General features: G+C 43.8%; 4 protein-coding genes across 4 annotated transcripts; all 4 read right to left on the reverse strand.

Annotated features, from left to right (window-relative positions):
- Positions 1-393: 393 nt before the first annotated feature.
- LOC134198008 (uncharacterized) lies at positions 394-1,711 on the reverse strand. Its single transcript, XM_062667352.1, has 2 exons — positions 1,539-1,711; positions 394-1,456 (listed from the first exon to the last, which is right to left on the reverse strand). Exons 1-2 carry the CDS (start codon positions 1,709-1,711, stop codon positions 394-396), a joined length of 1,236 nt encoding a protein of 411 aa, XP_062523336.1.
- LOC134198004 (uncharacterized) lies at positions 1,445-3,732 on the reverse strand. The gene is made up of 2 exons (XM_062667349.1): positions 3,560-3,732; positions 1,445-3,477 (listed from the first exon to the last, which is right to left on the reverse strand). Exons 1-2 carry the CDS (start codon positions 3,730-3,732, stop codon positions 2,337-2,339), a joined length of 1,314 nt encoding a protein of 437 aa, XP_062523333.1. The 3' UTR covers positions 1,445-2,336.
- Positions 3,733-12,220: 8,488 nt separating this feature from the next.
- LOC134198007 (uncharacterized) lies at positions 12,221-14,415 on the reverse strand. The gene has a single exon (XM_062667351.1). The coding sequence runs from the start codon at positions 14,354-14,356 to the stop codon at positions 12,257-12,259; it is 2,100 nt and encodes a 699-aa protein (XP_062523335.1). The 5' UTR covers positions 14,357-14,415; the 3' UTR covers positions 12,221-12,256.
- Positions 14,374-15,155, reverse strand: LOC134198005 (uncharacterized). The gene is made up of 2 exons (XM_062667350.1): positions 14,435-15,155; positions 14,374-14,391 (listed from the first exon to the last, which is right to left on the reverse strand). Exons 1-2 carry the CDS (start codon positions 15,065-15,067, stop codon positions 14,374-14,376), a joined length of 651 nt encoding a protein of 216 aa, XP_062523334.1. The 5' UTR covers positions 15,068-15,155.
- Between the last annotated feature and the right edge of the window lie 285 nt (positions 15,156-15,440).

Raw genomic sequence — 15,440 nt, forward strand, 5'->3', positions numbered from 1 at the left:
TAGTCTCATACTTATATGCATTGACTTCTATGTAACGTCAGACGCCTTCACATTTGCTTCTACGTGTATTTCTAACAACGTTTAATTAAACAATAAGGAGTGTTTGAAGTACTTTCCCGTTTATTTTTGGTCAATTTTTTATATTTGTCAACCATAACCAAAGCGAAACACCAATTAGCAACGGAAAGCAGTAATACTAATCCTAAACTACTAATAGAGCAACTTACACTCTACCACCCTTTCTCAGGTTACTAAATCTATTTTGCAACTGGTCTGCTGCAGAAGACCCTTGGGAACTCTTGCCCAAAGTGATTACACTTTGTCCCACATGATTCTTCGTTGGCCACAATCCCTTCTTCACCATTCACATAACTCCATCAATCCTCTGTCACTCTACTCATTGAACCAGTTTCTTGCCTGCACACCTGCAATCGCTCTTTGTCCTCCTTCCTCCTCTTCATATGAAATATCAGTAGCCACTGGTGCCACAAGAATCCTACCTCTTCTGGGCTCTGTACGCCACCAGGCCGTGGGTGATATTGGGTCCGTCTTGTAGCTGGTGTGGGTGGAGTAGCCAAATAAACTTTTTAGGTCTCCCAGAATTTGTTTTTGTGGGTTGTTGAGTCTCTTACCGCCATGGTGTCGTGTAACACCACTTTTCGGAACCTTCTCTGCCAACCTCAGCTTCTGACCCACCTTGTCAAGGTAGGCGTCCACATATAACCTCCTGACGATCAGTGTGGCAGGTTTGATTCGTTCCACAATCTTGTATAGTTCTAGTCTGTGGAACTGGTCGACAGCCCGGGCAAAGGTCTTGGCTAATATCCTCGTTTCAAAACGTTTTCGTCCTGCACTGTGTTTGTTCTCAATGGGGCGAACGAGGATTTCGCCGTAATTGCGGAGTCGCTGGTTGCCTCCCCTCTTTAACATTGGAACTCTTGAAAAGTCGTACTGATGACATGCTCGGAGGAGGTGGAACAGCAAGTTATAGACCTTTACCGATGTCAGGCCCTCGGTGTTGGTGAAATTGATGGTAGTGCTGCCCCCGTGATTGAACCTCGGGGCTGGTCGATCGTCAAGAGGCGTGAATAAGAGGTACCTGTCGAGCTTGAGGTTGGCAGGGAGCAGGTATCTGTTCTCTACAGCAATAACACAAATATATGGAACCTTTTTTGAGAACGATATGTCCCAATAGTTGTGGAGGTAGCCGCTTCTTTCTGCTGTGCATGCTGCAATAGCTCGTTCGAAAGTGACAAACTTGTCCGTCTTCTCCTTCTGACCAAAGTTGGTGCATCGTCTAAATGGAACGTTCAGTTGGACAAGGCATTCGACTAACAGTTGTGTGGGTACCTGTTTGGTACAGTCTGCCGTCAGGTAATCTTTGTCCTGCTCTGAAGGTACACAAATGTGCCCTTGTGACCTCAGAAATTGACAAACCTCTTCTTTGAGCGCACGCCTATTTACCGTCTCCAAGATGACGTGTTTTGGTCAAACTGAGAGGCTCAAAGTCTCATGCAGCACACAACGATCTGTCACACTTGCGAATTTTGGGATTCGCAAGTATGACCGTCTGGCCACAGAGTTGTTGGAGAATTCCCGATAATTCCTGGTTGACTATGAGATTGAACGCATAGTTATCGCAATCAAGAGTTGATGGATCGCAAAGATCTTTGAACTGGTTAAATCCAAATGGTTTTATAACTACTGTCATCGACGATTCACATCTGATTCTAAGCGAAATCTGACTCGACCGTTTGTCTCGGCCGTACTGTTTGCCGAGAAGCGAGTCTTTATCGCCTAGTAGTAGTCTTGTACTTATATGCATAAACTTCTATGTAACGTCAAACGCCTTAGCATTTGCTTCTATATGCAACAAAGTTTGAATCCAAATGGTTTCATAGTTACTGTCATCGACATTCACATCTGGTTCTAGGCGAAATCCTACTCGACCGTACGTCTCGGTCGTACTCTTTGGCAAGAAGCGAGCCTTTATCGCGTAGGAGTACTCTCGTACTTATATGCATAAATGTCTATGTAACGTCAGACGCTTTCACGTTTGCTCCTTTTTGTAACAGCTTTTGAGTAAGCCATTACGAGTCTTTTTGAAGTATTTTCCGGTGTATTTCGGGTCAAGTTTTATATATTTCTCAGCCCTAACCAAAGCAAAACACCAATTAGCAACGGAAAGCAGTAATACTAATCCTAAACTACTAATACAGCAACTTAATCTAACACACACAACAACTTACACTCTACCTCCCTTTCTCAGGTTTTTAGATGTATTTTGCAACTGGTCTTTGCTGCAGAAGACCCTTGGGAACTCTTGCCCAAGGTGATTACACTTTGTCCCACATGATTCTTCGCTGGCCACCATTTCTCCTCCACCACTCACATAACTCCATCAATTCTCTCACTCTCCTCATTGAACCATTTCTTGCCTGCACACCTGCAATCGCTCTTTGTTCTTCTTCCTCCTCTTCATATGAAATATCACTAGTCACTGGTGCCACAAGAGTCCTACCTCTTCTGGGCTCTGTACGCCACCAGGCCGTGGGTGATATTGGGTCCGTCTTGTAGCTGGTGTGGGTGGAGTAGCCAAATAAACTTTTTAGGTCTCCCAGAATTTGTTTTTGTGGGTTGTTGAGTCTCTTACCGCCATGGTGTCGTGTAACACCACTTTTCGGAACCTTCTCTGCCAACCTCAGCTTCTGACCCACCTTGTCAAGGTAGGCGTCCACATATAACCTCCTGACGATCAGTGTGGCAGGTTTGATTCGTTCCACAATCTTGTATAGTTCTAGTCTGTGGAACTGGTCGACAGCCCGGGCAAAGGTCTTGGCTAATATCCTCGTTTCAAAACGTTTTCGTCCTGCACTGTGTTTGTTCTCAATGGGGCGAACGAGGATTTCGCCGTAATTGCGGAGTCGCTGGTTGCCTCCCCTCTTTAACATTGGAACTCTTGAAAAGTCGTACTGATGACATGCTCGGAGGAGGTGGAACAGCAAGTTATAGACCTTTACCGATGTCAGGCCCTCGGTGTTGGTGAAATTGATGGTAGTGCTGCCCCCGTGATTGAACCTCGGGGCTGGTCGATCGTCAAGAGGCGTGAATAAGAGGTACCTGTCGAGCTTGAGGTTGGCAGGGAGCAGGTATCTGTTCTCTACAGCAATAACACAAATATATGGAACCTTTTTTGAGAACGATATGTCCCAATAGTTGTGGAGGTAGCCGCTTCTTTCTGCTGTGCATGCTGCAATAGCTCGTTCGAAAGTGACAAACTTGTCCGTCTTCTCCTTCTGACCAAAGTTGGTGCATCGTCTAAATGGAACGTTCAGTTGGACAAGGCATTCGACTAACAGTTGTGTGGGTACCTGTTTGGTACAGTCTGCCGTCAGGTAATCTTTGTCCTGCTCTGAAGGTACACAAATGTGCCCTTGTGACCTCAGAAATTGACAAACCTCTTCTTTGAGCGCACGCCTATTTACCGTCTCCAAGATGACGTGTTTTGGTCAAACTGAGAGGCTCAAAGTCTCATGCAGCACACAACGATCTGTCACACTTGCGAATTTTGGGATTCGCAAGTATGACCGTCTGGCCACAGAGTTGTTGGAGAATTCCCGATAATTCCTGGTTGACTATGAGATTGAACGCATAGTTATCGCAATCAAGAGTTGATGGATCGCAAAGATCTTTGAACTGGTTAAATCCAAATGGTTTTATAACTACTGTCATCGACGATTCACATCTGATTCTAAGCGAAATCTGACTCGACCGTTTGTCTCGGCCGTACTGTTTGCCGAGAAGCGAGTCTTTATCGCCTAGTAGTAGTCTTGTACTTATATGCATAAACTTCTATGTAACGTCAAACGCCTTAGCATTTGCTTCTATATGCAACAAAGTTTGAATCCAAATGGTTTCATAGTTACTGTCATCGACATTCACATCTGGTTCTAGGCGAAATCCTACTCGACCGTACGTCTCGGTCGTACTCTTTGGCAAGAAGCGAGCCTTTATCGCGTAGGAGTACTCTCGTACTTATATGCATAAATGTCTATGTAACGTCAGACGCTTTCACGTTTGCTCCTTTTTGTAACAGCTTTTGAGTAAGCCATTACGAGTCTTTTTGAAGTATTTTCCGGTGTATTTCGGGTCAAGTTTTATATATTTCTCAGCCCTAACCAAAGCAAAACACCAATTAGCAACGGAAAGCAGTAATACTAATCCTAAACTACTAATACAGCAACTTAATCTAACACACACAACAACTTACACTCTACCTCCCTTTCTCAGGTTTTTAGATGTATTTTGCAACTGGTCTTTGCTGCAGAAGACCCTTGGGAACTCTTGCCCAAGGTGATTACACTTTGTCCCACATGATTCTTCGCTGGCCACCATTTCTCCTCCACCACTCACATAACTCCATCAATTCTCTCACTCTCCTCATTGAACCATTTCTTGCCTGCACACCTGCAATCGCTCTTTGTTCTTCTTCCTCCTCTTCATATGAAATATCACTAGTCACTGGTGCCACAAGAGTCCTACCTCTTCTGGGCTCTGTACGCCACCAGGCCGTGGGTGATATTGGGTCCGTCTTGTAGCTGGTGTGGGTGGAGTAGCCAAATAAACTTTTTAGGTCTCCCAGAATTTGTTTTTGTGGGTTGTTGAGTCTCTCACCGCCATGGTGTCGTGTAACACCACTTCTCAGAACCTTCTTTGCCAACCTCAGCTTCTGACCCACCTTGTCAAGGTAGGCGTCCACATATAACCTCCTGACGATCAGTGTGGCAGGTTTGATTCGTTCCACAATCTTGTATAGTTCTAGTCTGTGGAACTGGTCGACAGCCCGGGCAAAGGTCTTGGCTAAAATCCTCGTTTCAAAACGTTTTCGTCCTGCACTGTGTTTGTTCTCAATGGGGCGAACGAGGATTTCGCCGTAATTGCGGAGTCGCTGGCTGCCTCCCCTCTTTAGCATTGGAACTCTTGAAAAGTCGTACTGATGACATGCTCGGAGGAGGTGGAACAGCAAGTTATAGACCTTCACCGATGTCAGGCCCTCGGTGTTGGTGAAATTGATTGTAGTGCTGCCCCGTGATTGAACCTCGGGGCTGGTCGATCGTCAAGAGGCGTGAATAAGAGGTACCTGTCGAGCTTGAGGTTGGCAGGGAGCAGGTATCTGTTCTCTACAGCAATGACACAAATATATGGCACCTTTTTTTTGAGAACGATACGTCCCAATAGTTGTGGTGGTAGCCGCTTCTTTCTGCTGTGCATGCTGCAATAGCTCGTTCGAAAGTGACAAACTTGTCCGTCTTCTCCTTCTGACCAAAGTTGGTGCATCGTCTAAATGGAACGTTCAGTTGGACAAGGCATTCGACTAACAGTTGTGTGGGTACCTGTTTGGTACAGTCTGCCGTCAGGTAATCTTTGTCCTGCTCTGAAGGTACACAATGTGCCCTTGTGACCTCAGAAATTGGCAAACCTTTTTTTTGAGCGCACGCCTATTTGCCGTCTCCAATATGACTTGGTGATCGGTCTCAGTATCGTCAGACGCCTTCACATTTGCTCCTTTATGTAACAAAGTTTGAATCGAAATTGTTTCATAGTTACTGCCATCGACATTCACATCTGTTTCTAGGCGAAATCCGAGTCGGCCTTTTGTATCGGCCGTACTCTTTTTCCAAAAATCGAGTCTTTATCGCCTAGGAGTGGTCTCGTACTTATATGCAGAGACATGTATGTAACGTCAGACGCCTTCACGTTTGCACCTTTTTCTAACAACGTTTAAACCCAAATGTTTTTATAGGTAATGTCATCGACATTCACATCTGGTTCTACACGAAATCCGACTCGACTGTTCGTCTCGACCGTGCTCTTTGCCAAGAAGCGAGTCTTTATTGCCTAGGAGTAGTCTCGCACTTATATGCATAAACGTCTATGTAACGTCAGACACCTCCAGTTTGCTCCTATATCCAAGAACGTTTGAATCCAAATGGTTTGATAATTACTGCCTTTGACAGTCACGTCTGGTTCTGTTAACGAGCTGTTTAAGCGAATGTTTGGCATTTTGAAATACTGCTTGTTTCATGGGCTTTAACGAGCTTGGGTCTAGAATAAAATGAAGCTTCATTATTTCTTATTTCACGGAGAATTTTGATACTTAATTAATTCTGCCAGAACTCAGCTGCCGATACATTTTTTTGCTACATCTGCAAAGTTTTTAAGTCAATATTGTGCTCTAAAAGTTTTTAGTTAACATGAGTCAGTTTAGCAGGCAATGAAGGTATGCATTTTGTTTGTACACTATTTTTACTTGACCTCCATCATGTTAGATTTTAGATGGGAATCAACGGATGCACACCTCTCTTCTCACCTCTCTTCTCACCTCTCTACTTGAAGTATCTCTTGTACTCTTATTTCTAATTGTCCAGTCTTTTGAAATGTATCGTTGCACACGTTGTACAAGTGGGAGTCCATGTTGGTTTTGAAGATCTTAAGTACTGTTAGTCCACGTTCACTCTTGCCTCCCCAAACGTGGACTTTGGGACCATGTCGAGGAGCTGCAAATACAGCATTTCGTGTACAGGGACTCAAACGCGAATTGTGTTGCGATAAAGTTGGAAAGTCGTTTCGTTTCAAAAAGGTGTTTGACCAGCGGTCATTGTGCTGCGTTTGGCACGACTCCAATCTTCGTACCATATGTGCCTCCGTTAAGAGTAGAACTCTATTAGGCAGCAAACAGCGAAACCCAGTCTCTTCAGGTACTGTCTGGTTGTTCTGTCGCTGATTTCCACGATTTCCGTTCTCATTTTCTTCTTGATTTGTGATGCGGAAGAGTAGGGGCGGTCCGATGAAGCGATTACATACAATCGACGTCTGCCGGCTTCATCGACTTTGAACGGACGACTTGCTGCTGAGCGATGATCGAGTGTTTACTCGTCTTCCAGTTTCTTGATGGTTCGTCTAGATTGCTCTTGGTGAAGTGCCTCTATGGAAAAAGATTTGTTACTTCAGATGGTGTGAAGCACAGCGATCTCTACGTTTTTCGGCTTGACGTCTTTTGTGTGCTGTAGTAGTTGGCCTCAGAAAGCAAGACTTAAACAATGCGCTGCGCAACACAGCAAGTGTTCGGTTTGCAACCCAAAGCCTTCGCGTACGTTAATGTCTTTTCAATCGGTAAAGTGTTCCTTTAACATTTCTTATTAGTTAGTGCTAACAAAGCAACCTAGCTTCGTTGCTATTGTTACAGAACATTGATTCAATATCTCGATATATTTAATTAAAGTGACAAATGGTATTGTATTCTTTATAATCTTTGCCAAGAAACGAGTCTATCGTCTAGGAGTAGTCTCGCACTTATATGCATAATCATCTATGTAAGGTCAGACGCCTTCACTTTAGCTCCTTTATCCAAAAAACGTTTAACCTAAATGGTTTCAAAGTTACTGTCTCTGACATTCGCATCTGGTTCTGTTAACAAGCTGTTTAAACAAAAAGTTTGGATTTTAAAATACTGCTTAGTTTCATGGTGTTTGAGGATCTTGGCTCTACATAATCTTTGCCAAGAAACGAGTCTATCGTCTAGGAGTAGTCTCGTACTTATATGCATAATCATCTATGTAACGTCAGACGCCTTCACTTAAGCTCCTTTATCCAAAAAACGTTTAACCTAAATGGTTTCAAAGTTACTGTCTCTGACATTCACATCTGGTTCTGTTAACAAGCTGTTTAAACAACAAAAGTTGGGATTTTAAATATTGCTTAGTTTCATGGTCTTTGAGGATCTTGGCTCTAGAATATCAGGAAGCTTTATCAATTCTTTTTTCGCGGAGAATTTTGATACTTAATTAATTCTGCGGAACTTGGCCTTCAGCTGCCGATACATCTTTCTGCTACAGTTCCGCAAAGTTCTTAAGTCAATGTTCGATTCTCCAGACGTAAGAGTTCCGGTCGATTGGTGGTGATAAAACTGAAGCAGGGAGTACCGGAGGAACCGGCGTGGAGCCGAGTTCGAGCTGTGAACACAAAGAGAACGCTTTTTAGCGTTGTCGCGAGATGGAGCATCCGCGATGGTGTTGGACTTTTCTGATATATCAACCGCCTGCCACGTAAACGAAAAATAGGTTGATACGTAGTATAGCACTCGTAGCAAGTGCATCAGAAGCGGTACGCGGCTGGTACGTCGCTCTAGCGCCGCGACCACGGTAGAGTTGTCGCATTCGAATTGAACCCGCTGCCCTCGCTACTCGCTTCCCCAGACTGCTGCGGCCAGAAGAAGCGGTAGAAACTCTTTTCCGCAATAGGAATAGGGCGCCATGAGTCGTTCCACTCCCACTGTAGCCATTTGCCTGACCACACTGCGCCACACCCCATGTGCCTGATGCGTCGAAGCGAACGATCACTGATGGAACTGCGCGTCCCAGCGTCTGAAGCATCGGCGAGCCGTTCCAGTCGGTCATAAAAGTGTCCCACCAGTGCAGGTCTGCGAAAGCTTCTTTGTTGAGGCGGACGCGATAATGGAGATGCTTCACGCTGGACGACAGGTCAATAAGTCTGCGTAAGAAAACGTGTCCCGGTTTCACCACAGTTGCCGCGTTGTGGAGGGAACCGATAAGAGACAACAACTCTCTTTTCGTGCACGACCGACGACCGAGCCACCGGCGAACCTGCGCTTGAATGCGACACAGCTTCCCAGCGGGGAGGTGGATGAGCCCATGATCCGAATCAAGTTCTAGACCCAAGAACTGTATTATCGTTGATGGGCCTTCTAGCTTGTGCCACGCTACCGGAAAGCCCAGCTCTGAGCACGTGTTTAGCGCTATTTGGATTGGAGCTTGTGTCGCAACGGCACGAAAGCTGAGACTGAGTTGGCGCGCCAACGTTAAGCGCATGCGTTCTAATTGTGGTACCACTCCAGGCCCAGCGTGCGCCCCGGCTCATGGGGTGGAGTCAACCTCGTCTAACTACATTAAACACCATTTTAATTTTAAAATGTAATAATTGAGGTTTAGGTTGTTTACACTGACGCAAGCCTATGTAAAAATTGTAGAAGCAACAATTAATTTGACGCCGTTATTGGCGTTTAACCAAAATGGAACATCTGTATGCTAGTCGAAAAATGAGTTTTCATCTTATATGGTCAAATTTCATTTCAAATTATCCGAAATTGGTTTATAGGCAGATTATACTGACTTCATCTATTTACCAAATTTCGTTGAAAAATACTTAATTTGACGCCGTTATGAGCGTATATATAGTACATTAATTAAAGTGCCAAATGGTATTGTATTCTTTATACTCTTTGCCAGGAAACGAGTCTTTATCGCCTAAGAGTAGTCTCGTACTGATCCATAAACGTCTATGTAACGTCATACGCCTCCACGTGAGCTCCTATATCCAAAAAACGTTTTGAGCCAAATTGTTTCATAATTGCTCTCTTTGACATTCACATCTGGTCGTGTTAACAAGCTGTTTATGTTTCTGCTACAGCTGCACAAAGTTCTTAAGTCAATGTTGTGCTGTAAAAATTTTTAACATGAGTCAGTTGAGCCGGTAATTAAAGTTGGCATTTGGTTTGTACATTGTTCTCTTGACCTCCATGATGCTAGATTTCAGACGGGAATCAACGCACGCGCACCTCTCTTCTCATCTCTCCTTGAAGTGTCTCTTTTACTCTTATTTCTAGTTGTCCAGCCTTTTGTAATGTATTGTAGACGAGAGGCTGGGGAAGTACACAGGGATCGTACAGACGAAAAGCAATGTATTGTGTTGTGCACACTACCTAAGTAGTCTCATAACGGAAGTAGGCGTAGCTACACTCTAGGAACATTAGCATAATTTCTCTACAATCCACTCTTGCTAGGGGCACATGTCCTCGTGTGGCCGAAAAAACGCAAAGAACACAACAAAACTAAAGAAAACAGAAACGAAAACTAAGGCGAAGCTAAAACAAATTAGCTCAGCAAATCGAGCAGCCGGGACACCAGCAGTAGCACGAACCGGTCGTGAACGGGAAGGTGAAAGTGGACGAACGACAGAGGAAACAGAAGCAGCAGAATCAGAATCAGCGTCGTCGTTATCAGTAGGAAAGAGCCGAACACCAGTGGAATCATCGTTAGAAACAGGCTGAGAAGTAGTATCATCTGAAGAATGTGCCGGCTGAAGGTGTTGAACGTGTGTTTTAGGTACTCGACCGGTCTGGAGATGGGATATCTCGTAAAGCACATCGGAGAGTGCGCGTCGAACGCGGAAAGGACCTTCATAGTGGTTAGTTGCAGTTACCAAGTGGTGCGATATTTTTGTTGCTAGTTATAGTCGATTCCTTGACATTTAGTGATCCCAATCACCATTCCTATGTAGCATTGCAGCTCTCCGACTGACAGAGGTGTCCATTTGTCAATTTGTCTTTATGCTTCATGGGCACTGCAGTTCGGAAAATGTCTGCATAGAGGTTTTGTACTCAGCCATAAGTTCCACGCTTCATTTAAAATTCAAGTAAGTTGGACGGCAGATAATGTGATCCGTAATAAATATAATCTTTTTTTATGTTTTAAAATCATTTTCGGTCAGTTTTAGTATTACTTCGCTAAATTCAACTGTGTATCGACATGCAGTGTGTACATGTATGCATCGAATTGTTTACTATATGTGGCAAATCTAATTTAGTGTGAAATTACACAAACGTACATTTTTTTGTTACAAGAGCCCCTAAGGCTCAGGTTAGATACTGCAGTCACTGTATGTCATCATGTACTTCAACTTGCTGCTTGGACAGAACTGACGCTCCAGAGAGAGAGGCAATTGTATGTTAGTTCCTTGCCCAAGGGAACTTACGCATGTGGCCTTCCCGCCCTTGAACTCTGACCCTAAGGTCCCGGATGTTGCTAATTTCCAACTGCACACTCTAACCAATTGAGCCACATACATACATACATACATACATACATACATACATACGTACATGCATGCATGCATACATATGTTTCTATACATTTGTATATATATTTTAATAGTATGTATGTTGTATAATATACTGTATAATATACGGTATATATGCTGTAAAATGTACCAAATATGAACTGTACTATCTATACTGTATAATCTTATATATAATACGGGAACGCCCACTTCTGTCTCCACATGTCTGTAACGCGCCGTTCGACACGAAACGCGGCGGGCCGGTCGAGATCGCGAGTCCGAGACGAACGGTCGCGTCGGATTTCGCCTCGACCGCCTCCGACGGCCCAAAACGAGACTTTTCGGCGGGCTGAAATGAGATGCGCGAGTGTTTGTGTATTCAATTGACCGAGTATGCGGATGGACGCACGTTCGCTATTGTACGCCGTTCTAATTCTCTCATCTACAGTGTGAGCAAGTTCCACTATATTGTCCGTAATATGTCGTTGATATTCATCCTGCTGAGATGTACTCACCATGGTGGACAATCTAAGAATTAGACGTAAATTCAAAGTCGGTATCTACCTCCCAGCGCCAGTCTTTACGCATGGACAACTGTACGTTATTTTTACTCGAGCAGAGCATTGACTGTTAGATCTGTAAAGATTGATGAAACCACCACACGGGGCCTCATTGGAGGCAAATCAGTAACTCAGAATGTTGTCTTTAGTGAAGTGTTGTAATATATTGCTAAGTTATTCTACTTTCTATGTGATCTTGTTCTCACGTTTTTGGAATGTCTTCAATTTCTAGTAAGGTGCCTCTCCGAAGGCGATGCGACGCAACAGAAGGAACATCTTCCAGTTGGTAAAGACAGCGATGACACAATTGTAGTACCATTATATAAACAGGAGGTCGAAATCGAGTATTGAAACATCTATCAATAGTTACGAAAATTGTTTCACTCGACAGCGTCAGAGATAATTATATCTACGTGAAATTCAGAATATTGAAGACCCCACCACACAAGGATCGAATCATCGACACCAAACACAGTGACTCAAACCATTGTTTTTTCTGATGATCAGGCGCTGTTAATGCGTTCAGGCACTGTAATGCGTTCAGCTTAAACATATTATTATTATTTGCTGCCCATGCTGGCAAGTTTGTGTAGTAGTAAAAGCTAATATATCATTCATATATTTACACAAAGATTCTGTTAGGTAACAAACCCACCGCCCATAGGGCGGGTCCTGCTATATATACATATATATATATATATATATATATATATATATATATATATATATATATTTTTTTTTTTTTTTTTTTTTATATATATATTTATTTATTTCTTACACACCTACTCACATACAGGGAAGTCCCAACTAAGGACTTCAGCTACTTCCGCAAGTATGCGGCTAGATATCATTCTAGCGTTATAAATCCATAATCTAACAGAAAGCTGCTCTAGCAAATTCTTTAAAGCCTTCCAGAAGGGAACAGCTAACACAGCACATACTTTTGAGGATATAGACTTCAAAGTCTCTAGACTGTCTGGTGACCAAAGGCCAAGTGTTTCAACTACCAACGGATAAAATGTACCACCAGTCAAAGATACTCTTGCATGGTGACGATCATCCTTGCCCATTTCTGCTGCTTCTGCAACAACTCCTGATGTTTCAGCAACTCGAGCAATGTAAGATGGTTGCAACGTGTTTCTTACAGTGATGTCAAAATATCCAGGCCGTCCATTCAAGAAATTCGGATGGAAGACATCACCTGGGCGGCATTTGGATTGACCCGAGCTTCTCTGTTCTTTCACAACTTGTTTGGAATCAATGAGGAGTGATTGCCAAATAGACTCACATAAAGCATTATGTCGATTCAGACGATGTGGACCATGACCACACCCAACAAGATGATCTCCATATGGGTCAAGTGGATGACCACATATACATCTGATGCTGTTTGGTGGGAACGGAAACACAGGTAGACCCAACCAGTATCTTGCTGCTACAACAAACTCATGGGGTGACATGGTGAGGCCTAAGTTACGGTTTGGAGTTGCCCGCAACCATGCACCAGTATGAGGAGATGATAATGTCTTCAAGCGAGCCCTATCTCTGAGACTCACTGAATTGAGTAGGTTGGAAAATGAGATGTCATCTAGTTGAATTTGAATCTGATGTTGTGTAGCTGTCACCAAATCTAATGAAGGTGAATCCTTTCTTGAAAGTAGGTTATGCACGATTCCTCGTGCTTCGTCTTCTCCAGGCAAGGGTTTGATCAAAGTGAGAAGAGAAGGATGGTTACGTTTCAGTAAGCAATTAACTAACTTTCGATTTGAGTTACAGCTGCCAAGAAAAGCGGAAGGTGAAGTAGATAAGGCCTCCCGGATACCCATACCTCCTTTTCCAATTGGCAATACTGCTTGTGACCATGCAAAGTCAGAAATTGAAGATCTTGTGATACGGCTGAGAGATCGGCGTAACCCTTCATCGAAAATAGACAATGTGCTCGTAGCAACCCCAGGTCTCACAGATCGTAGCAAATGGTTGATTTTACATATGGACAGGCAACTTCTCAACAACTGAAGTTCCACTTGTGGATTTTCAAGATCAGAGAGATGAGATTGGGTATTTGCTACTTGATCGACTCGCTTCTTGAAACAATTAGTGAAGAAATCCGATGAACCAAACACAGGAGAACCAAGCAATTCCATTCCATCTGACAACCGGTGTACTTCTGGTGGAAATTCTGGATGTGTTCGATCTCCTGAAGGCCAAAACACTTCACACTTTGATAAATTGACATGAAGGCCCAGGGAAGGACCTTTCTCTATGATGAAGTTTATTAACTTTGAGACAGATTTCCGTGTGCCAGCAAAAGTACCATCGTCAAGGTACCACAAATTTAGGTCTAAGCCAGGCACTTCTCCAACTTCATCCATTAGTTCTAGGACGACTAAGGAGAACAGCAGTGGTCCCAGTGGATCGCCTTGTTGGACTCCTGCTGTAGATGTAAGGTGATGATAGCCAAAGCGCAACTCAGCAGCACAGTGATAGCACCACTGTACCCAAGCTACCAATTCAGGAAATTCACTGCCAAGTCTCTTCAGGAATGAATTGCGATGGCATTCATTGAACGCATTCTTCATGTCCAGTTTGAAACAGCACAGGTCATGTCTAGCACTGTTCTCTTCAATGTATGACCTTAGAGAATGAACACTTGCCTCTAAACCTCCTCGTATTCCAACACCTACCTGACCATATGGTAAGAAGACGTCCGGTAAGCGAGGTTTTATAGCAGAACAGCAAAGACGGCTAGCCAAACGACGCAACACTTCCCCAACAGCAATGGGCCGAATGCCGCCAGCCTTCTTTTGGAGAGCAGTCAAAGGGGCACCAGACAGGAAGGGAGAAATGTTGCGATCAAGTTTTCCAGACAACAAGAGACACATCAATCGTGTTAGGTTTTCTAAACAGGACTGCGCTTCTGGAACATTGCAACCTCGTATAGCATCAATTAAGTGTTGTGCTCGAAGATGAGAATAACCGGGACTTGAGCCATTGGGAAATGCTTCCAATGCAGAAATAACCTCCTGAGAGTCCACAACTAGTGAAGGTGGGACTTCCTCTAGCCAAGCAGGAAGATCGTGAACTGGATGTCGATTTGCCAACTCTTCTAAAGCTTCACTGCTGTCATGAGAGGCACAACCTCGTGAACCCAAAGCCTGAAGTGCATCACTGTATCGACCTTCTGAAGCCAATCTCAATGATCTTCGAGTATTTGTGGTAGCGGTATTTGAGGAATTCAATGAAACATGGCAAGGGTTAGTCTCAGCCTTGACATCCAGCCACAGTGATAGAATATCTCCATCCAACCAACGTTGAAGGCGAGAAGACAAAATTTCCTTTACAACGTACCTTTTCTTTCTCCCACCACGAGGAGGACAGCGAAGGGTAGCTTTGGCCAGCATGAAGAGGCGAGCAAAGCCCCACAGGCCACCCTCACAAGCACACCGTAATTCTTTAGCTAAAACCACACTTAGAAGTGGTCTAACTGATTTTGGGACATGAGTAACTGTCTGAACAGGTGTGGTGACAACTTCGTTCATCAGTGAATTGAAAACAGACAATTCCATGTCACCAACAGCTGGATAGGACATCATAGAAGCTGCTTTAATACCCTCGAGCACCAAATTAGAAGATGAGGATACAGGCACTGATGAAGAAGTAATCCTTGAAGCTGATGTTGGAGCTACCTCAGGTGAATTCTGAATATATATATATATATATATATATATATATATATATATATATATATATATATATATATATGTTCCGTACCGATTTGGAACTTGACCGGTTCTAGAACCTGTCAACCAGTTCTAGAACGGGATGACCAGTCCTAGAACCGGATGACCGGTCTTAGAACTGGCCGTCCTTAGAACTGGCCGTCCTGATTGAGAACCGATTGGATAAGTCTAGTTCTGAATGCCCGGCTCTAGAACTGGCTATCCTGATTTAAAATCCATATCTAGA

Source organism: Corticium candelabrum, unplaced genomic scaffold (genome assembly GCF_963422355.1).
Source record: "Corticium candelabrum unplaced genomic scaffold, ooCorCand1.1 SCAFFOLD_81, whole genome shotgun sequence".
NCBI classification, from domain to species: domain Eukaryota; kingdom Metazoa; phylum Porifera; class Homoscleromorpha; order Homosclerophorida; family Plakinidae; genus Corticium; species Corticium candelabrum.

What these genes read in the sequence shown, in the direction of transcription:
- LOC134198008 (XM_062667352.1), bottom strand. Translation starts at nt 1,711, where the DNA reads ATGACAGTAGTTATAAAACCATTTGGATTTAACCAGTTCAAAGATCTT. An exon ending in GCGAATCCCAAAATTCGCAA is followed by an intron (nt 1,457 to 1,538) that starts GTGTGACAGATC and finishes GACGGTAAATAG; the next exon opens with GCGTGCGCTCAAAGAAGAGG.
- LOC134198004 (XM_062667349.1), bottom strand. Translation starts at nt 3,732, where the DNA reads ATGACAGTAGTTATAAAACCATTTGGATTTAACCAGTTCAAAGATCTT. An exon ending in GCGAATCCCAAAATTCGCAA is followed by an intron (nt 3,478 to 3,559) that starts GTGTGACAGATC and finishes GACGGTAAATAG; the next exon opens with GCGTGCGCTCAAAGAAGAGG.
- LOC134198007 (XM_062667351.1), bottom strand. Translation starts at nt 14,356, where the DNA reads ATGTGTCTCTTGTTGTCTGGAAAACTTGATCGCAACATTTCTCCCTTC.
- LOC134198005 (XM_062667350.1), bottom strand. Translation starts at nt 15,067, where the DNA reads ATGATGTCCTATCCAGCTGTTGGTGACATGGAATTGTCTGTTTTCAAT.